The sequence below is a fragment of the Fistularia commersonii genome, chromosome 20 (genome assembly GCF_037954325.1).
Source record: "Fistularia commersonii isolate RoL2024-O1a breed Wild chromosome 20, RoL_Fcom_v1.0, whole genome shotgun sequence".
Classification (NCBI taxonomy): Eukaryota; Metazoa; Chordata; class Actinopteri; order Syngnathiformes; family Fistulariidae; genus Fistularia; species Fistularia commersonii.
The window spans coordinates 6,433,487-6,455,279 of record NC_141303.1 but is presented as its reverse complement, the minus strand read 5'-3'; the positions used below and the strand labels follow the sequence as shown (position 1 = coordinate 6,455,279).

General features: G+C 39.1%; 2 protein-coding genes across 5 annotated transcripts in view; one reads left to right on the top strand and one right to left on the bottom strand.

Moving 5' to 3' along the window:
- snx17 (sorting nexin 17) overlaps positions 1–8,812 on the top strand; it is a 31,748-nt gene extending 22,936 nt beyond the window's left edge. For all 3 annotated transcript variants that reach the window (XM_086166646.1, XM_086166644.1, XM_086166645.1), the window contains exons 9-16: positions 559–628; positions 1,141–1,233; positions 1,473–1,676; positions 3,702–3,830; positions 3,980–4,057; positions 4,918–4,992; positions 5,081–5,122; positions 5,235–8,812. In XM_086166646.1, the coding sequence (XP_086022772.1) occupies positions 559–628; positions 1,141–1,233; positions 1,473–1,676; positions 3,702–3,830; positions 3,980–4,057; positions 4,918–4,992; positions 5,081–5,122; positions 5,235–5,354 (811 nt within the window). In that variant the 3' untranslated portion in view covers positions 5,355–8,812. The remainder of the gene's footprint in view (positions 1–558; positions 629–1,140; positions 1,234–1,472; positions 1,677–3,701; positions 3,831–3,979; positions 4,058–4,917; positions 4,993–5,080; positions 5,123–5,234) is intronic.
- znf513a (zinc finger protein 513a) lies at positions 5,313–21,346 on the bottom strand. 2 transcript variants are annotated; one of them, XM_086166640.1, is made up of 5 exons: positions 21,154–21,346; positions 19,950–20,086; positions 14,627–14,761; positions 11,588–12,349; positions 5,313–11,272 (listed from the first exon to the last, which is right to left on the bottom strand). In XM_086166640.1, the coding sequence occupies exons 2-5, from the start codon at positions 19,987–19,989 to the stop codon at positions 10,332–10,334; spliced, it is 1,878 nt and encodes a 625-aa protein (XP_086022766.1). In that variant the 5' UTR covers positions 19,990–20,086; positions 21,154–21,346; the 3' UTR covers positions 5,313–10,331. The 2 variants fall into 2 exon arrangements, with proteins under 2 accessions (XP_086022766.1, XP_086022767.1); XM_086166641.1 differs by lacking the exons at positions 14,627–14,761; positions 21,154–21,346 and having other exon boundaries at positions 19,950–20,034.
- Positions 21,347–21,793: the final 447 nt, after the last annotated feature.

The window sequence follows — 21,793 nt, the reverse complement described above, 5'->3', positions numbered from 1 at the left end:
TGGACTTCACAGAGTTCGTGGTACATCTTTATGCAGGATTCAATCTCTACTTTTAAATGAATCCTTAAGATCAATTTTACTGCTATTTTGTCAAGAAATTTCATTCACCCGCTTTTCCAGAAATGTATTTATTAGCAAGGACAGGTTGTTTCTAGCGGTTTCCCAAGCTTGTCGCATATCAAGTGCAGTGGCGCTTCAAAATGTATGGAAAATCTTTTGTCAGGTATACAAAATGAATAAAGAAGAGTAGATTTTCTTACTGTGTGTCACTGATCACCAATGTAATGATTTCATTCTGTAATTCAAGTAATGATTTTATATAGGCGTCTATTGTTTCCTTGGCTGACTAGCTCATTTATTCCTAAAATTTCACGTCATTCCTTATTTTAAACCCAAGTTATTGCAAATTCTTTTGCATTTTCCCAAGTTTGATTTTGAACAAGAATAAGGTCAACAATCTGAAATAAGTCAAATACATTTTAAAAATGGCTAACAAGAATCTACAAGATAACTTGCCTTGTCGAGAAAGATACAATTTTGCATCTGCTATTCCTGCAGCTACTGGGACATGGTGTATGACAGTGACGTCATGGACAACAGAGTTGGCCTGAATTTGCTGTACGCCCAGGTAAGAGGGTTTGCTAAGCCAAAAATCTTTCAGTTGTATAATTGGAAAAATGTAATTGTTCTTCAGGTTTAGAGCTTATCCAAAATGCAAGGTGTCAGGCATTGTTTATTGAATTTGCAGTGTCAGCGTCACTTCAAAAAAAACAAAACACTGCACCACTTTCTGCAAAGTTCTTGTGTCCACCCTTCGGGCGCCTCAGTTATCTGATGTCAGCTTGTTTTGACTTTGGAGATTATCGATTGTTATACTTCTTTAACCCCTCGTGGACTTGTTTGCAGGGATGACTGTATTCTGTTGTATTCAGCATTTTCTTGGGCTCATTCGATTAGAATCTGTAATAGTAAAGAATTTCAAAAGAAGTCTGCCGATGTCGCTAGTTTGCAGCTTCCCATATAAGTGGTTTCTTATCTTCAATCTTTACGTGCAAGCATTCTATCTCCCCCACCACAACTTCAACATCTCTTTCATTCTGTTAAAAGACAAACCCTAATTTCTTCCGTTTGCTTCACCAGACAGTGTCTGATATTGAGCGAGGTTGGATTATTGTCAACAAAGACCAGCACAGGCAGCTCAAATCACTGCAAGAGAAAGGTTCCAAGAAAGAAGTAAGAAATGATGTTTATGCTCTCCAATCTCTATTTTTTTTCCCCCTTCGAATCCAACTATACGGGGAACTGCCTGCAGAAAGAGCAGTCCATTTTCCTCCACAGAACCCAAATCTTCCATCACAGTAATCTTATTTATCCGCTGTAGAACTCATTCTCTGCATGGATTAGGCATAATATATATATATATTTTTTTTTAAAGACATTTACTGACTGTTGGTTTTATGTTTTCCTCCCAGTTCATTCACCTTGGTCAGACACTCAAATATTATGGCTATATCAAGTTTGACCCGTGCATGACTGATTTCCCTGAGAAGGGTTGCCAGGTCATTGTCGGCGCCGGCAACAACGAGCTCAACTTCCACGTCAAGCTGCCAAATGAACAGATGAAGGAGGGAAGCTTCAAGGTCACTCGCATGAGGTGTTGGCGAGTCACATCTTCTGTGAGTAGACTGTGCGTGTGTGTGTGTGTGCGTGATTACTGCATGTGTGTGTGATAAAGGTGACGTGATGTTCTCAATTGGATTCTGTCCATATCCAAGTTGAGACTTTGTGTCCTGAAAGATCTGTCTGTCTGCAAACCCTCGCACAAGAAACAAATCGCTGGTCTTGCCAGGAATTGGTTTTAATTTGTGCTCTTCCCCTCAATGTGCTACCCATCACAGCATCTGTCTTCATTTGTGCCGTTTCACAAACCTACTGCCGGCCACACACAGGCTTTGCCTTATCAATCAACCGACCCTTGCACACCGCATTCTTTCCTTAAACTAATATATTTTCCATCAGGCAGTGTTGCTGCTGCCTTGTACCTTAATCTGTCTGCTGAAGCCGAATTAAGCCACTTTAAACCATCATTTCTGTGGGACAGCAAGTGAGAAACCAACACTCCGTAGATTTTGAAAATGAAACAAGGCAAACTGCATCGCATATTGGAACTCCGCTGTTACATGAAAGCAGGTAGAAATTAGGCCAGAAATCCACCCACCGTGAGATTTTACACCGTGGATGATTTCCAATCCACTGAAAGAAAAACAAAAACAACAAAAAAAACACAAAGACAACCGTACAAACAGCTTGGCTGGCTGCGGAACATAGCAGCACACGTAACAGCAGCAACTAACGTCATAAAACCAAAACGATGCAATAAAAGTTTGTAGCTTTCCTACAAGGAGCCCCTACCAAATCTAAACATCTGGACAGAAATACTGTTGATTGATAGTCCAGTGGGTCATTTTTGTTAAAAGAAAAAAATACCCACAACAACACCCAAGTAATGTCATGTTTTATAGGTTTTACTTTTTCATCATGTGTCAGGTATATGTCCACACTGTAGTGTAAGCATTTTAACACCGTGTCTGTTTAAAGGGAGATTAACTGCATCAGCTGGAAGCTTCACTCCTTCGGTCTCACTAGAATGCCTTTTTTATATTCTGCTCCTGAATAGAGCCCTCTTCCATTAAGAACTATAACAACACTCCGTGCCTGTTGCCCAATTATTCCTGCTGACATTCGAAAGACAAACCCTCTCAGAAGCTGGAGCTCATTGATGTGAGCGACTGCTCGCCACTGCGTCCCAACAGTGTCTGAGCAGCAGTCATTTTACCAAACACAAACTTTTTTTTTTTTTTTTTTAAGACGCTCTAAAAATTAATTTCCACAGAGACTTTTGCAACAAGTTTAAAATAGGAACGCCTCCAGCCTCGTCTGATCCGAGGCGAGCCTCCGTGCCCTCCTGTCGCTACAAATGATGCCCAGGCTCATTTTCGAAGTTATTTTAATGAGCCTTTCTTTACATTTCAGAGCATATCATTCGGCACCACAGTGCCGTGTCCCTAGTAGTTCTGTGTCAGACTGCATCAGGAAACGGCAGGGTGGGTTTGCCGGGGGGGCAGGTGGTGGTGGTGGTCTAGCGAGCCCAGAGGAAATAGTCTCTGGAGCTCATAGAAGAGGAATGAGGTCTTGTCTCCTGGGAGTGTCTGTCCTCTGAGCTTCAGGATTTAGAAAATTCCAATTTTGTTTGTGCTCTCTGCGCCAATCCTTGAATGTTTTGGCTGCCTGTCAGTTGTGACGTGGCGGCCAAAGAAAAGCAAATTAACGGGGAGATTTGTGATTTGAAAATGTGATTCAGCCCCTTACAAGTGCTGGAATAACAAGCTTACTCTCTCCTTGAGAATGCAAGGGCAGATGTCGGTTGATAAATGTGGAAATCATTTGGATGAGGGCTCAACACAAAAGTGCAATTAATTGTTGTGGTGATTAAGATTTAATTTTTTTGGTTTTAATCACGATGACTGCACTCTCTGGTCTAATGGTTGACGAACCAGAAGTCCACACTAAGTAGAAATTAGAAGTGCCTGATAGCGCTTAATGTTGTTAATTGATTAATTATAATAAAAATGATTATTATTATTATTATCATAATTCATTTATAAGGCCTTTTGTTTTTCTTCCTATGTCTGATTCCATAGCAAGTCCCAATAACAAATGGCACCACAAATCCATGCAATTCAGCCAAATGCGAGGTCAAACTGGAACTGGCCTTTGAGTACCTGATGAGCAAGGACCGCCTCCGATGGGTCACCATCACCAGTCAGCAGGTGAGGGCGCACTCCGCAAGGTCACACAGGGGTCAAACTAACACATAACTAACTAACACATTCGCACAACTGCAACATCTACTTTAGAAAAAAAAAAAAATGTCCAACGCGAGTGTTCAGTAACACAAATCAATGCTCTCCAATTCCAGGCTATCATGATGAGTATCTGTCTGCAGTCCATGGTGGACGAACTCATGGTGAAAAAGTCGGGCGGTAGCATAAAAAAGGTTTGTTCCCCAGGAGAATCACACGACTATCTTTTCAGCGTTTTGCAGTTTATGTCCTAACGCGCTCATTTCTCAAGTATCCCGCGGCATCCAATTGTTGAAAATGCATGTGAAGAACCTTGTATTGAAATCTAAAACTCTACGGAACACTATGCAGTCAAGAAACTGAAAAATGTGAACGGTATTTTGGAAATAATTGAAATTATAACTTTAAAGAACAGACTATTAATGGTGCGTCACATTTATCTTGTTAAAGTAAACTATTTAAGGGGCATTAGGGATCCCATCTCACAGCAAGAAGGTTCCCTGGGTCAAAACCAACAGATTTGTGTGTTCTCCCTACATTACCGTAGGTTTCATCCAGGTTCTCCAGTTTCCTCCCGCAGCCCCAAAACATGCAGGAGGTTCATTGGAGACCCTTGATTGTGTGAATGAAAGAGTGAATGGTTGTATGTCTCCATATGTGGCCCTGGGATCGACTGGCAACTGGTCCAGGGTGAAACCCGCCTTTTGCCAAATGACAGTTGGAACTGACTGCCACAACCATTAGTGCAGGTTAAACAGAGGTTAATCATTGAACAGATGAATGAATAAACTACCGGCATTTTGTTGTAGAGTGTATTTTTATGTCTGACATGTGATGTCTTCATTGGTGTGTTTTATATCTGTATGTTTTAATATACTTAACAGTTTTTTTTTCACAATACAGAGTGTGCAGCCTTTTTTTTTTTTCTGAAGGTCTTCAGACAAAGGATAGCACTGGATACATATATATATATAAACAAAAAAAAAACCATGTAGTTCGATCGGGAGGTCCATCTGACAAGCGACGCTCCTGTAACTGTTTTGTCACTGGTTAGATGCTGAGGAAACGGCACAACGGCTCCATGCACCGACCAGACTGCCAGCAAACTGTGAAGTCACCCCCTCTACTGGTGAGAAGCAGGCCGAAGATAAAAAGTCTGCTTTTACTGACGTGACTTTTTCACCCTAAGTTGACACCACTTGATGATTTGTCTGCAGGACTCCCCTGATCCCAATCGCGAACAAATCGTCAAGCTATCGGTGAGTTTGCCTTCATTGAAATAGGAATGCAAAAATTAAGCCGAATGCAGTGTTATAATGTGTTCTAACACATCAGTTCCCTCTGAAATATGTTACTGATCTTCATATTTAGACCAAGCTGAGCTCTGTGTCTCTTCGAGGAATCACCGCCTCCAACTCAGCAAATGACATCAGCGGCAATGATTTCCATGGCAACTATGCCTTCGAGGGTATCGGGGATGATGACCTGTAACCTGTGATTTTCCGCTCTACCGTCCCATCCATCTCGCTGTCAACAACCGGGACGACAAACATCACGGGCCGAGCTGAGTGGAACACGCTCACGTGTTCGTTCCTGCAAGATTGTAGCATCGACCTTGAGAAAATCGCTGCCTTAAGCTCTCACTCACCGCGTCCTTTCGTTCAGACTCTAAAGGCTTATCCTGATTTGTGTTTTAGTTACAGTAATCACACTCAAGTGTCATTTCATTTTCTATTTAATTTTCCAGCCTAAATAGCACATAAAGCTATATGTAATCAAATATGGAAGCTTTCCATACATTGCTCTTTGACAGGCTCATCATGTTCATGCAGGTTGAAACTGCAGTACACGGGAAGTTCTCATGCAGTTATATTCTTGAGGTACAAAGTAATATATTTTAAACTAAATGGATGAAGCGGATCTGAGAGATTCTGGATTATCCCCACGATTGCTGCATGTCGTTTTCCAACCGGTGTCAAGATTTAGTCCAGACCTGGCACTAGTGACGATCCAGCAGAAATCAGACGGAACCACACACGAAAATTCCCTTGTCTCTTTTAAGGCTCAGAGAACCTCCAATTCCAGAGGAAAAAAAGAAAGGGGGAAAAAAAAACCTCCATCTGCGTTCGCTTTTCACCCCCTTTTTGGATTTATTACCCAATCAGTGCTGAGGTGGGCAAGTGCTCATATGACATTTTTCCTCTGGAATACAGAACTGTAAAGGAATAGCTCTAAAAATGACCATGAATGTGTCGATCGATTTTTACTCAAGCAATTAGGCAAAGCACCTGCTTCCACAGGTTCACAGTGAACGCTCGGCTCGGCTGCAAACCAAACGCTTTTATACCGTTATTGAGTCGTGTTGTACAGTACATATGCCAAGTCAGGAAAGGGTGTCTCTTCAGGTTTGGTTTTAGGCGGAGACTCATACAGCCGTCAGAAATAGTCTGATTGCCTTAATTTTTTTTTTTTTTGCGTTTTGGGTCATTTAACATGAGTTTGCTTGAAACTTAAAAATGAGTGTCAACCAGTGTTGTTTGGAATCTGGCTGAGCTTGACGGATGGTTGATTCATCCGGACTGCTTGCACTCACCAATCCCATCACTTTGCACAGTATTACAGGTGAAGATGAATGTTTGAATGGAAGCCCGAGCGTGATTTTAAACCTTGAGATTTTTTTTTTCCTTCCTGGGGTGGGCTTTGTAAATTCATCTATTTTAGCCAATTTTTAAGGTTTATCATAAATGCCAAATTATAGTTTACTAAAGCATTTTGCACAAAACACATAAGAATTATGTCACTTTTTATATTCTGTACATGCAATTTAAGTATTCTGAACATTTACTAATATCTTTATCACCAATAGCTAAAGGTAATCAAATGGATCAAATGTAATCTAAGATGTTTGGAACAAAACTTTTGAATGGACTAACATTTATCATTGTTTACATGATGTTTAGGGGACTTTTTTTTAATTTTTTTTTTTTAGTTAAAATGGAAAGTGTTTACAAATTTTTCAGCTGATTTTACCTAGTGACGTTCTCGTGGGAAGGATTCTTCATTGTGATTTGTACATATGTGGTGCCAATCATCTCAGAGGACTCAGCCATTAAGGTGCTTTGGTGAAATGTGATCACGATCACTGGTGTGAACAAAGTTCATGGATTGCAGGCAAGAAAGTGAACATATCCCGCTATTTTACAAGGCATGGAATTCCACTTGCTGTTTTGCTTCAGTCGTACGTAAAAGCTGCATCTCAGTGTTTTTTTTAAAGCGTCTTGATGTACAGTAGATCCAAGCAACGTTATTCCCTGTGGCAGCAGCAACTATAAACCAAGAAGTTCTCAGCATAGAAAATGTTAATTCGCTTGTACTTCTGCCGTCTCACTCTGCATTTGTGTTACGAACTACGTGGACAGATATGGATTTAAGTACAGGGAAGCTGCAAAGACTGGAGTGTCTGTAAATGCGTAGGTGCCAACAGTCAAAACTTTAGTGCTTTTTTTTTTTTTTATTATGACATTAGCATCACTGTTAAAAGAAAAAAATGTCACAGTTCAGGACGTTTTGGATTTGATTCATTTTCATTTTAGTGGTAAAATTCAGTGCAATGTCTGCTCTGTTTGTCATGATGCTGAAATAAACTCAAATTATTCGCCCGTGTGTATGTCAGGTTAATGGCTGGCTCGAATCAGATATGTGAACAGCAACATGCTCTTCCTCACACCTGAACGAACAAATCATGTAACACTCTGGAGGCTATTAACATCCGATATTTTTTTCCTCCCAGCAATATGTTTCTTATTACAGAATGTTAACATTAGCAAGGCCACATCTGCTCAAAACTCACACTGGTTGGGAGGCCGGTGATTTCATTTGTTCTCAGACAGTAGTATCATGTCTGTCACAGTGGAACCATGCTGATGAATTCACCAACACAATATGCAGTACTATTGCAGTTGTACATGAACTCATTTATTTATTTACAGAATACATCTTTGACGTTGTGTGTTTGATATGGTCACTTAAATGAATGTGATTTTTTTCTATAAATTGAAAATGTTATTTTTTTACCGTCCACATCAAGACACAGATCGTTGTCTAGTGTAAAAAATGATTTGATGTTTATGATGCAAATATAGTTAAAAGGCATGGAAAATGAGCGCCTTGAGCACTTTGAACCTAGTGGCTGTTAAAATCAACATGAAATTGTCTCTGTTTATAAGTCGTATGCTAAAATATCCCCCAAAATTCCAGGTCAGATATAATGAAAAATATTTGGGGTACCACTAAGCTCATTTGTTCTGCTTACTAATGCTGGAGAGATGTAGTTAGATGGTGTAGAAGCCAGTAATGTTGTATTAATTAATGTCATAACTAACAATAATATATCTGTTCCATTCTCAGTGGAATCAAAGGTGATAGCTGTTGAAAAAAGTAATGTCATTTCTGCACCAATAATGTCCAAACGTTTTGTGGAAGATGGAATTAAACGATTTGCTGGTTACAACAATAGTCGGGTAAACAAAAATGAATAACCTGAGACTGTGCTTCTTGTCCAAGGCTGTGTGGCCTTCAGTGACCATGTGGAGGCTTGCTTACTTGCTTAGCTTTTGGCACTTAATTTATTATTTTTTTTTAGTCAAGCTCATTTGGGTGCAAAAAGTTCTGACATTACTGGGTCTGACATATTTCTTTATTATACAGCAATTGGAGTATTGCTTTTTGCTGTGTTAAGCATGAAACAACTTACTTTATTTGTTATTGTTACATTAACTGGCTTCTACCAGTACAAACTGGATTAATTTGGTGACTTGTGATAAATTAAAAAAGTTTACAGCATCAGTCATATGATAATACAGTGGGTTTGTCAAAGTAAATAACTTTTCATTAAACAATATATTTATGTATTTAACAATATAACAAATATTGCCAAAAGACACATTTCCCCTACATGAAGGACATCAACTTAAGATATGGGCCAGTCTTATGTCTCACATTCAATATCATTACCAGGTTTTTATTTGAGAGTCCTCACTTAAGGCATTTATGAAACACTGCATCAGGACAAAATTCATCACTTGGGGTGTCTTCGTTCTAAAAAATGGGTTCAAGGTTCCACTGGGTCATGGTTAAGATGGCAACCTGAAAATATCGCACTTGCATATAATAGTGATTCACATAGAGCCAACTCAAATCAGTCTATTTTCCCCAGGGTAACTAAATGACACATTAATCACATAACATTTGAAACAATTCTATATATTGAAGTATGCACTTCTAGCGATGTATTACAGCCATGTTAGAAAAATAAAAACACACATGCTTACTAATGATGCCATCTTTTTTCAAGTAAAAACATGTGGCTAATTTCACAGTCTATAGTAAACAGTAATCGAAAGGAAGGTGATAGAACCCTAAAAAACACATATTTAGGATAGAGACATTTAAAGATAAGTGATACACAGCAGGTTTGCTTGGGAGAAAATAATTTGGACCACATGCTTAGACATAATTTAATCACTCCTGAGTTAGATGAAAGAAAGTTCAATAAACAAGAATCAAAATACTTTCAAATGCAACTGTATTCATGTGCTTTTTTTTCCTTAAAACATAAGTCAAGGCTGCGGAGGGCCTTTCAAACGCTTACACATGCATTCATAGCGTTCATAGACACTGAAACTCCTCTCAAAATCACAATCTTTAAGGGGTTATATGGCAGTTAAGTTGAAGACAGGAGATAGTTAAGCACAACCTAATTCACCATCATTTTTCATCAAGTTCATCAATCCCTATAACACAGCATGTTGCTAGTAGTACATACATACGTTATTTAATCTGAAGGCATGCCATTACCAAAGCGTGGGCCCAATACAAAGAAAGCACATCAATGGCCTTTGGAAGGACCCATGTTTTACTTAGAGCTGCACTGTGAGGTCAAGAGGGAAAAACAAACCATTGGTTTAAACTCCCGTGGGAAAAGTTTTAAATGTCATGAAAAAACAGCTGTTATTTATTTACATAGCTGTAAATCTTAAATGTGGGTCCAAATTATTTAACCTTATCTTGATAAAACAAACGACACAGTGCAGCTCAACACTTCAGGCAAATGAGTTCTTTAATAGAAGAATATTTGGTAAAAGGGCAATGGTGTGGTGTTTCCTAATGAGGAAAATGTGCAGACTAGCTTACTATGGACATACAGAACAAGACAGTGAGAGGGAACAGATCTTGACACAAACACAGTAAAAGAGTAAACAACAGATTCATTCACCTTGCTCAATTCAAAAGGCATCAAAATATTCCAAACACTCGTTTTCATCGTTGTGCGAGATTCTACAAAGAAACAATTAGCAGCCTCTGAAGAAATCTAACAAAATACTAAGGCTAACACGCACCCAAATGATATAAAAGCTCTGTGAAAAAAAAAAAAAGGTTGCTGGTAGCTTAGATTTGCTGAGTTATATTTTATACAATCTCAAGTTTGTAGCACGGGTGTACTGTCTGGCCTCTCTCCCGAGGCATATACTGCATATCAACCCCTGCTACTTTTCTGTGACTCGGAACCGCCATCCTTTTTCCGATTTCCTCATCCTCATCATTACCAGTCATTGGAACTTTGACCCAGCCGTCTGTGGCCAGGCCGTGTTTCTTCTGGTGTCGCTTGTAGTTATCCCAGTGGCCGGTGGTGTAGCCGCACTCCTGACATTTGTACGGCTTCTCCCCGGTGTGCCGGAGCATGTGCCGCTTCAGGTTCATGCTCTGGTTGCAACTGTAACTGCACACGGCGCACTGGAACGGCTTTGCACCCGAGTGCACGCGCTGGTGGCGCTTCAGGTTGGCCAGGTTCCCGCAAGCGTAATCACACAAATGGCACTTGTAGGGTTTCTCGCCCGTGTGCACTCGGTGGTGGCGCTTCAGGTTGTCAAAGTGGGCCGAGGCGTAGTCGCACTGTGGGCACTTGTACGGTTTCTCACCGCTGTGAGTTTTCATGTGACGTGCCAAGTGGTTGGGATAGTGCGTTAGGAACGGGCAGGCGGCACAGGTGTACACCTTGTCGCTGCGCTCGCCAGGGCTATTGGGTGACGAGTCTTTAGTCAGCATTTCAAGGGTACACTTGGCACATATCTGGGCTGAAGAGCCGTCCTCGTCCTCCAGAACAACGCCACACAACCGGCATGTATAAGGAAATAGAGAAGGGGGGAGGGCTGCACCGCCGGGGTCTGCAACGCCTCCTCTGGTTGCCCTGCTGCTTCCCGTGGTCTGCATCAGGGATGAAGGCTGGTGACCGGCAGCTGGAGTAGAGGCTGATGCCGGTTGCGGTGATGACCCCTTTAATCCTTCGAAGGCTGAAAGATAGTTATTGTTCTGGGCTCCTGAACCCACATTGGGTGGTGTCCTTGAAACCTCTGGAAGATGACAGAATGGTGTAAATTATAATACAACAGATTATATACCATGGCCTGAAATTCAAAAAGTAACCTTAACTTAAGACATTCATCGAAGTAATCACAGATGCTAATATCAGTGTCAAAAACTGCAGTCGACAGGTATCCAGATAATGTTGTGTCAGATTTGACATGGAATGATTTTAAAGGCTTCTGAACGCACTGTTGAGGAGTTAATTTGTGAAATAAACCAAAACTGAAAAATACTGGAATAAATACTGTGACAATATATCAGTTTCTTCTTTCCTGTCGAGTCCTCGGGGAAATCATACCTACCCTTCGTTGAGGCACCTTCGTTACTGGGTCTTTGCGCGGTCCCATGCCTTTTCAGGATGCTCGGGCCGCTGGCAGGTGGTACCGGGGCATCCTGCCCCGCCCCGGTGGAGGGCACGTGCATACGCTGGTGCCTCTTGAGGTTGCCGAGGGAGCTGCATGCAAAAGCGCAGCTGTCGCATTTGTAAGGTTTTTCTCCTGTGTGAATACGCAGATGTCTCTGCAGGTTCACCAACTGGGCCGAGGCGTAAGCACACAGAGGACAGTTAAAGGGCTTTTCCCCGTTGTGCGTCTTCATGTGACGCTTCACATGGTTAGCGTAACGTGACGAGAAGCCACAGAGGTGACACGAGTGCAGTTTGGCCAGTTTGTCCTCAGCCGTCAGTTCTTTATCACCAATCCCGTTTCCCATCCTGTCGTCGTCGAGCAAGGGGTGAGAACTGGAGCGAATCCCGCTGATGTTTCCAAAATTGAAGTCTGTACTTTTGGCTTCCCTGGAAGCTTTGCAGCACCTAAGGCAGTAAGGACCCACCAGGTCTATGCCAGGTCCAAGAGGTTCATCACGGAGTTGTCCACAGCCCCTGCAGGACAGATATGGAGGAAAACCGGGCTCAGACTGGGATGCTCGACCCTCGTCTTCCCTCCCGTTGTCAGTTGTTGTGCTGCGAGAGTTGTCCGTTTCACTTTCCATGCTGATCTGGCTGTAAGCAGGGCTCTCTTCATCACCCAGAGGATACACAGAGAAACCAATCTCATCGGCTACTTCTGAGCAGGGAAGACACAGACATTGCACATGTTTAGCACAAACACATTCAGATTCCCCTCCAAAACAGTGGGACAACAATGGGCACAACAACACATCGTTGAGAACATGGGAGAACTACTTGCCACACCTTGAGAATTTCAAATCCTTATTCACCAGGCACATTATAATAGGGCTTGTTAAACACTTTCACTCACCGAGACTACTACTACCGTACTTGATAAAGGAAGGGGAGAAGATAAAATCACGAGGCACACAGACGTCCACACAGAGTGACTTAACTGTAATCACAATTGTTCTCTGTTGCTCAGTCGGATTAAGATGACAAATCAAGATCTCCAGCAAAAATTAGGGGAGTTCAAAATAGTCAACGTTGAATGAAGGACTTGGGGAAAAACTAAAATGAACATTAGAGATAAAACTAAAGATCATAATAACGTATATCTTTGTAGTAAAGTGGTCACACCTACATGGTTGGTAGAAAAAAATGGGCATGGAAAATACATTGGTAATACATATTAAGATAAAAAAATTCAAAGGGGAAAATTGACACTTGGAAAAAACTACATCGTATAAAGACGGATTTAAAATAAAAGCCCTGCTAAAATAGAAATAGATATTCTAAGGGAAGGGAAAAATAGAAACACCCACCAAACACAGCCAACCTATAAACAAATTAAACCAGATAATGAGTCCTTGTTTTAACACACACGTGAATGTGCCATTTCGTTCAATCTTGGTAAAACAGCCAGTAAAGGAATGGAGTGGGTAAAAACCAAACATGACCTGCCATCTACATCACAAGAAGCAAGAAATGCTTTCAGACAAAATTCCTATTCAATACTCACATGACTAAAAACACCGTCAAGCCCCACCGTGCCTGCTGTCCATTCACTGAATTTCAAGTTGACCAAATAAGAGGCTTCTTCTAGATGCTAGAGAGAATAATCCTCAAGAAGACAGTAGTCTGAGACTTGAGTAAATCAGTGGCTCTGACCGAACCAGAGAAAACCCTCTTCCCTCACAGACACCGAGAGAGAATGTGAGGAAGCCGGGAGTTTGAGACTGCCCTCACATCCTGCCCTTGGAAACCCCTCGTGGATGATTACCAAGCCTAATGATAATGATGATGACTATAATGGGGAGGCTGCTGATGATAATGATGATGAGGGAAGATGATGATGATGATGATGATGATGATGATGATGGGGAAATGATAATAGCAATGGTGTAGTGGTGGAAGAGGCAACAGCAGATGATGATGATGATGATGATGATGATGATGATGATGATGATGATGAATAAATGCCGTTCTATAATGGTGTCCTTGATGGCAATGGCCGTATTTTTATGACCCTTATACAATAATGGTGTCTTAGCTCTTTTCTCTACTTTTCCATTTTTCAGATCACTCTTACCGTCAAAGAACCATGCTGGTAAATACACACATTTCTCTGTCTGTCATAGAAGGGGTCTGTTTCATCAGTGAGAAACCCCCCCAAAAAAAAAAACCCTTCTACTCCTTTTGTGTGGCAGCCATCCCTTCACAGTTAAAGTCATCACGCCATTGCCTCCAGATATAACATCATGTTTTCATGGTTTTGAAAGATAATAACGATTGTCCATTCTACAAAAATGTTGCTAAAACTTTGGACTTAAGATGAGTTGTACTGTTCTCTACAGACAGTGTGGTTGAGCCATTCCCTTAATTATATAATGAATAGATACTTTGCAGATCAAAACCTGGTGTGGATCTGGAACCAGTAAGAGTAAAGGAATGCATGATGGAACAAACCATCGCAGTAACAAAGTGGGATGTAACAACGCAGACATGATCTTCCTGAAAGCCATCTAGCATATACATTTTTTCCCGAGGGAGCATTTCAAATCATTTTTGTTCATTCTTCATAGTAAACTTTATGTCTTACAACTTTATGTATAAACAAGTCTTTCGAAATAGCTAATGCAACATTGGGTTGATCTGCTTCTCAGCAGCTATTGGTCAGTTCTCGTCCAATATGTTCCACTCGACATAAATTTTTGTAATTGGCTTTTTGTTGCTGAAAAACAGCTGGAAATCAGTATGGAGGGGAATTCGAGTGGAATGAAACTGGAGTTTGACTGATTCATGATGTTGACAAGCTACACAATAGACGCATTTCCCAATTAAATCAAACAATAAATTAAATGTGGCATAATTACAAACACATTTAAGGACCATGTAACAGTGAGACACAGGACGGAGACAGCAGGCTGTTGAAAAAAACAGGAATACACACCTGAGAACTTTTCAAGGCCTAGAATTTTGCGGTCATGCTCTGGATCATCAAATTCGAGGTCTTGTCCAAGAAGGAAGTCTGTATCTAATGGGAGGTTTCCTTGAGCTTGAACGGCTACACCATCTTCAGAATCCACTGCAGCCACAAAAATGAGCCAAACAATGAATTACGACCTTTAATTGGTTCAGGTTATTAGAGAGCTGTCTCAGTTGTTTCTATGCTGATGGATAAACCTCAGGTCAATGAACACACCAGAGAAAGCATAATACCACAACATTAAAGCCGTTGAAATTTCAATAGCAAATTCATATATAATGAACACTGATAAAGTAAAATATAACTGACATAACTGTTTAGTGCCTTGATCAGAATGAATCACAATCTTGATATCTCAGTCGAAAATGTAAAATGAATAATGAAATTATAGTAAGAATAAAAAATGTAGCCTTATTGAAAACATTAACCTCAATATTTGAAGCCAACATAAAACAAAGTGTTCATGGTGACTGGAAAATACTCCAACTGCTAACACGGTGTCAAGTGATCCAAAGCTTTCAATGACATTGTTCTCAACAGCTGCCTTTAATTTCAGAATTCATTACACTAACATATTATTCACATTAAAACAGAATGAAGTGTTCTCTGAATAAACCGCCAATACGATCCAGACAAGATCATTTGTAAAACAAATGACTAACTTTGAAGGTATGCTTTTTTGTTTACTAGCTTTGAATACTCCCTTTTAACTCCAGGGCTGTTCTCATATTATCTTGGTTTTTCATTTGAGCTTGGTTCAGAGATCCAGTATAATTTATTTTAAACTACACAACTATCTTCATCCCCTTGGCCAAGATCAGTGCCTCAAAACCCAGAGAGTAGCTCTCTAAAAGACTGGCGTTAACTAAACAATGCTGACGCAAACACTAGAAGCTAAAATTTGTCTTCCAACATTTAAGCAAGAGGCCAGGACAGCATCTCCATGCTTTGTAAATTTTCAAAACTGTTAATAATGCTCTAAATACAGAAAGAGCAGAACCTCCTCCTTCAATAGTAAACAAAGACTTTCCTTCATTGAAGTTGTCTATTCATATAAAGAAATCCAAAGTCCTTCAAAAGTTATTTCTCCCAGCACGATTGTATCTTAGCAGTTTATGAGCACTTAGAAAAGCTGATAAATGCTCAGCTTTGCTCATCAGCAAAGAGATACACTGTTATCTCTTTGCTCACCAGCAAAGAGATAACAGTGTATCTTGGGTGAATGGGATAGAGGGGGTAGTGTACAGTGTATTGTGGAGGGAAATTGTACTAAACAACTTAGTATTAACAGAAATCAAAAAGGTACAGTTACACAAGTCAAAGGTAGAAAAGTTTTTCTCCATGAAGCTCTGTAAAACTGAGAAGAATTGCATAGCTAGCTGGTTTAGTTACCATGAACAAAATCTGTCCATCTGTCCAATGATTTTTTTCTTTATGTTATGTAACTTCAGAGGCTCCCAAAATACAATATGCATACTTTAAACACGGTGCAATTGTTTCCAGTCTGAAGGAAAAAGTTTTGAATATGCAAATGTAAATCAAACATACAAAAAGATTTAAAAAAATGCATCAAAATACCATGAAATTACTTGTTGAGTATGAACAACAAAACAATATAATTTTGCCTCTCATCCAAGGCATCTTCAGTTTGAGCTAAAGAATCCTCTTGGGATACAAGATAACATTGTTTGCAAATGTAATATTATTTTCATCATAAAGTCAGAAGTTGCAAATTAAAGCAAAGAAATTAAATAATGAAAAATGATCACTTAGTGTGATCATGTTTTATCCATTTTCCACCCCACAGTGTTGGGATATATAAAGAAGTATTGTTTGCAACAAGACTATAAACATGAAGGACTTGATACAAACTTGATACAAACAACCTAAATTAAAACACATCATATTCAGCAAAAAGTTCTAAATCCAGTTGGACAATCGCATGCAAAAACAGCATTGTATAAAAAATGAAGTTATTAAAGTTGATAGACGACGCCAGCTAGAGCTAATGATGCTTGAAATTCTAACTTGGTTTCTCGAATGTAATAGCAAGACCAGGGGTCGTAAACCTTTACCACTCAAAGAGCCATTTGGACCCATTTCCTCACTGTAAAGAAGACACCGGGAGCAACACAACCCTTTTGAAATGTAAAATGAATTAACGCGGAACATAACATTGTTTTGTTTTTTTTCCTGTATGCTATGTATCCAAATGCACCGCGGACAGCAAAGTAGGTATTTCACTGTACAGGGAAACATGTTTCTACACCCTGCATGTGACAATAAACGCTTTGAATGTATAAACAAACATGTATGTGCTGCAATGAGCAACTGCAGAGAAAACTAAATAGCATTTCTGCATGCAACAAAACATTTTGAACTCTGCAAAGAAAAGGGTTCGGTTGAAGGTTACTTTTAAGAAAAATACTTCATGTCTATTTGAGTCCTTCTTTTATTAATGAAAAAAAGGCGAACTTTAATCATCCACTGGCAGCTAACCAAAAATGCTGCCCTCTCTTTGTTGTCATCCTTTTACTGGCGTGTGCAGTCGATTATTAAGAGCAACAAAAATATTTTAACACGTTCTATTTAGGTGTTACAAGATCGCCATAATCTTCAAATGTAAAATTACATTTCAAAAATGAAGGAACTAAAATAAAAAAACATTTTAATTAAATGCTCAATTATTTTCAAAAGCCACTGGGAGCCACATTAGACGGATCAAAGGGCCGAATGCAGCTCCTGAGTCACAGGCTGCCCAGTCCTGACACGATGGCTCCTTGTCCTTGCATTTTGCTACCATCTACAGGCCATTATTATGTGTGATAATACTTATTTTTTATGACAGCGCCTCACCTTAAATGGGATCATTGTAGAGGTACATGACACAAATGTTCCCATGACATATTCAACTTGGAGACTGGAAACTGTTTAAGAAGCTAATTCCTTGTCAAATGCACCGCACAGACTCTCAGGAAACCACCAGTTTGGAATTATACTCAGGTGTTCCACTGTGGAGTACATTATTTTTTATTTTATTTCTATTCTTAGTTCAGTTCACTTAGTCACATGCAGGTGTTTATATTTGGATTAATATCTATTAACAATGTGTGTGTGCTTTGTTTTTTTTACTATGTTTGATTTCTTTCACTTTGAAATATCACACGTAGTTATGTATAAAGTCACAATTTTTTTCTACTATTTATAATATAAAAAACATGTTTTTATTGCAAATTTAAATTACATCATTCTGTTATTCTTTTTCTATTTCTGCATATCTACTCTTTCCTTGAGCGACATGATGCCATGATTTCCTGGCAGGGATCAATATAGTCATTCTGATTTAAACCCACCATAGGCTGCAAGAGTAAAACAATATTACTAATAAGCTGTAATATTTTCATTTTGAAGTAAAACCAAATCTCTCATTTTTTGAGAGAGTGACTGACTAATAGTAGGTTGGGTTCTCCCTTTAATTCTTAATTCACCTCCTCCAGTAAGTTCCTCTGCAAGTCTTTTTATATCTGTAGAAATGTATGTGGTGTGAATTTCAATATTGCTTTAATACAAAGCACCAAAATTAAATCTTGGGAGATTAATTTATGACCATTTCAAATTTTGAAGGCATGCAGGGGAGGAATGAAAGTCAGAGTACCAACACAACAGAGTTTCTAGCTTAGGCTAAAAACAGTACACAGTTGCTATGAGGCTACATTTTATGAACATGCAAATATGTGGATTATGTTCTGTACTTTTAATAGCACCTTCTGTCAAAATCAACCATATAATAACATGTTAACAGTCATTCTATATCGAGCACTAAACACAAAACAGACCAGAACACAAATGGAGTACAGACCAATTCACTTATGAAATGCTGATCTTACAATTTCATTTTTAGTGCAACTCTTGCGTGCATCACACACACACACACACACACACACACACACACACACACACACACACACACACACACACACACACACACACACACACACACACACACACATATAATTATAGTTAAATGTCTTCTAAGGCCAGAGACAAAACACAAAACTATGTCAAAAGTTTTCAGTCAAGCTATTTCATTTGAACATTTTCAAATGTTCAAATGCACTTCAATCGAGCTAAGCTTGCATTGTAGCTTCATGTTTAAGTGATAATTCCAGCTAATTTAAAGCGGGACTTGTCTTATTCTGCTATATTGGTAAAAATTGTAAACCTGGTAAAAATAATCATTGATTAAGTGTTGTTGTCGGTTGCCAAAAGATAACATAAGTGAAACTTGCCAGGTTGTTGATGGGAAGAGTTTTGTAGTCATTGTTGAAAAAGGGAAATGGAGTGTAGGGGTTCATTTCAGGAGCTCAGTATAATAAGGTTACCAAAATGTTGCTCCATTTCATCCTATCCCCAAAACTAATCCTTTTGGTATCACTAAGTGCTACACCTAATATTTACAATAGTATTAATTAAAAATGTAGCATTACAAAAAAGTATCAAAAATATCACATTTGTGCACTAAGTAATATTTTTTTGAATCAAGGCAGAAAAGCACTTTTACACATAAAGTGTATATATTCAACTTCCTGGTCTAAAAGACACTGTGTTTATTTACCTCAACCATTGTGTTTATTTACCTCAACTATTTACCTCACTATATTTAGCAAAAATCTGAAACTTAAAATTGAATTTAGAACAGTGCATTTCAGTGATTTATTGTTCATAGCCTAGAGAGCATAAACTGCACTGTGCAGTACTTTCAGTGGATTGTCGAATGGTTGTGGGATCAGATAATATTCAGGATGATCCTTTTTTGAAACTAAGTTACTAACATACCAGGTATTAAAACACTTGCAGAAGAGCTTGTTAGGGGCCTGAAAACCTTTGTGTGGATAGGTAACAACACGCATGCAGATCTGAAACTGGATCAGCAATTTGGTATTTATACCCCTCATATATCAACACAGTGACACTATTGACACAGTAAGGCAAAATCTTAATAGCAATATTAGCCAAAGTAGACAACTGTTTATCACATCTGCCAGATACTACCACTGCCCAGATCGATAGAACAATGTGCACAATTTGCCAGAGCTCTTTATTCGTAAATTTACTTTGGAGGGTGCAGACTGCAAATGTTTCATATCAGGTATTTTCACTTCCACTTTTCAATTGGCTGAATAAAACAGGCGACTTTGGGTTGGGTGGGCAACATATGTTACTGTGTTAACACTGATATAACAAGTGTTATTTAGTTATTATCTTAAACAAAACTTTGTGCACCTACATTTAACTGGCTGTGGATTCTGTTGTTTTTTTCTTGGCATCTTCCAGTCAGCCTCTCTCTTGACTGAGGTGTCGTCTTGCAGACCTCCAGAACCATCAGCTCATCCTTGTACGTTCTGAAGATATTCTTCAGAATTTCTATAGATATACATCAAAACACATGCATACATATTAAGTATGTCTATTGAAATAACATTAACAAACTTTTAAAAACACCTTAAACAAGTCACGTTAGCCATATATCTACACAAGGAAACAATTAATTCATATTTCGGTTAGTACAATTCAAGAGAAAGAAAATATACAAAAACAAACAACACAGTCAGTCAATTACTATTACCTAACTACCATTTGACGAACATATAATTATAATTCTATTCGAGGTCAAGGAATAAGAAGGACAGGAAGCAGTTTAATGTACAAACTTGCTTCCTCTTAATTTTAAACATTGTGATTACTTGTATGGGTGGCTAATCACCTATTGTTACTGTGGATATCGCTGCTATTATTAGTTTAATTTTGATGATTATTATTATTATCATCATGAGTATATTATTACTATTATTGCTATTATTATTATGAGCTTATCCCTAGTATGGATAAAGCCGTAGCATTGGTGGCCATTTAAGGTGCCATTATAACGGCTGTCTGATCATGCTAATATAAACTGGATGAGATAATATCGTCCATGAGAACATTTATGTGGTTCCATTCGTATCGCGAACGTTTTCCCGTAAATCGATTGGTTTACTGTGTACCATATGATATCCACAAACCTTGTTCAACGACCAAATGCTCTAGAATGTCGAGTTATAGTTTAGCGGTTACTGATTGCATCATAGTGTGCCTATGAAGTTTATAGTAATATGAACGGATGCAGTCTAATGGATTAGCAAAGCGGCTAACTCCTTAGCTCTATTATTCCAACACTAAAAGACAGTCAGCTAACACTTTAACTCAAAGCTGTCCACAAAGAGCATAGGGCTAATGCTGGACACGAAATGTTGTTAACTTCAGGAAGCATTGGCGCTACGCCACAGGACGTGTTTTTGTTCCGGATTCGACCTCAACATAACGTAGACCCGAAGCTAGAGACCCTTAATTGTCATCTTTAGTCAGTCATAACGGCGTCTTATCACATTAACCCGCAGCTAATGCCGAGCTGCTAATGTCAACTTAACTTGTTAGCTTTCATGCTAACTTACCTAAAGAACGTAAATATTCCTCTCGAATTTGTTGTTTTACGTGGTCGGTGTCCTCCCCATTGGGTGAGAAATGCTTTCCCTCAAAAGTACAACGTCTGGAGGTCCGCCATTTCTTCATGAGCTGCGGTGACAAAGAAAGGCAATTAATGGTATTTTTCATAACTTAATTGATTTTCTGATACGCCTGTGATCTGAAAGCGGCGACAACGACACGACTTCCTGTTGAAATTCTTCAGAATAAAAGCTCCTTAGTGACAGTTAAATTCTGTGGATGCTGAAAATAAATAATTATTCGTAATATTTGGCCTACAGCCATATGGTGACACAATAGCGTATACGCATTACAATTATCAAATAAATTTGCTGCACATTTGATTTGATTTGATTTGATCGGTGTGAGTTCAAAAAGACATCCACTAACGTTATGTCAGCAGGGACCTGCGGGTTAAGCGGCATAAAGAATGAAAGAATAAGAAAGGCCATTTCAAACTAGAATATATCAACGTGGCCCTAAAGCAGGAGCAAAACTGTAATCTTTTCTTTTCTAAATAACGCGTTGATAATTTTGAAGGTAGGAAGAGCAAACTGGATGTTACAATGTTACCTTTGTGTAACTTGATATTCAGCCTTCTCTTCCGTT

Excerpts from the sequence above, each read along its gene's own strand:
- znf513a (XM_086166640.1), bottom strand. The coding sequence starts at position 19,989 with ATGCCAAGAAAAAAACAACAGAATCCACAGCCAGTTAAAT. Across the intron at positions 14,762-19,949 it reads GAATCCACAGCCAGTTAAAT|TGGATTCTGAAGATGGTGTA; the intron begins GTAGGTGCACAA and ends TTGTGGCTGCAG. Across the intron at positions 11,273-11,587 it reads CGAAGGTGCCTCAACGAAGG|AGGTTTCAAGGACACCACCC; the intron begins GTAGGTATGATT and ends GTCATCTTCCAG.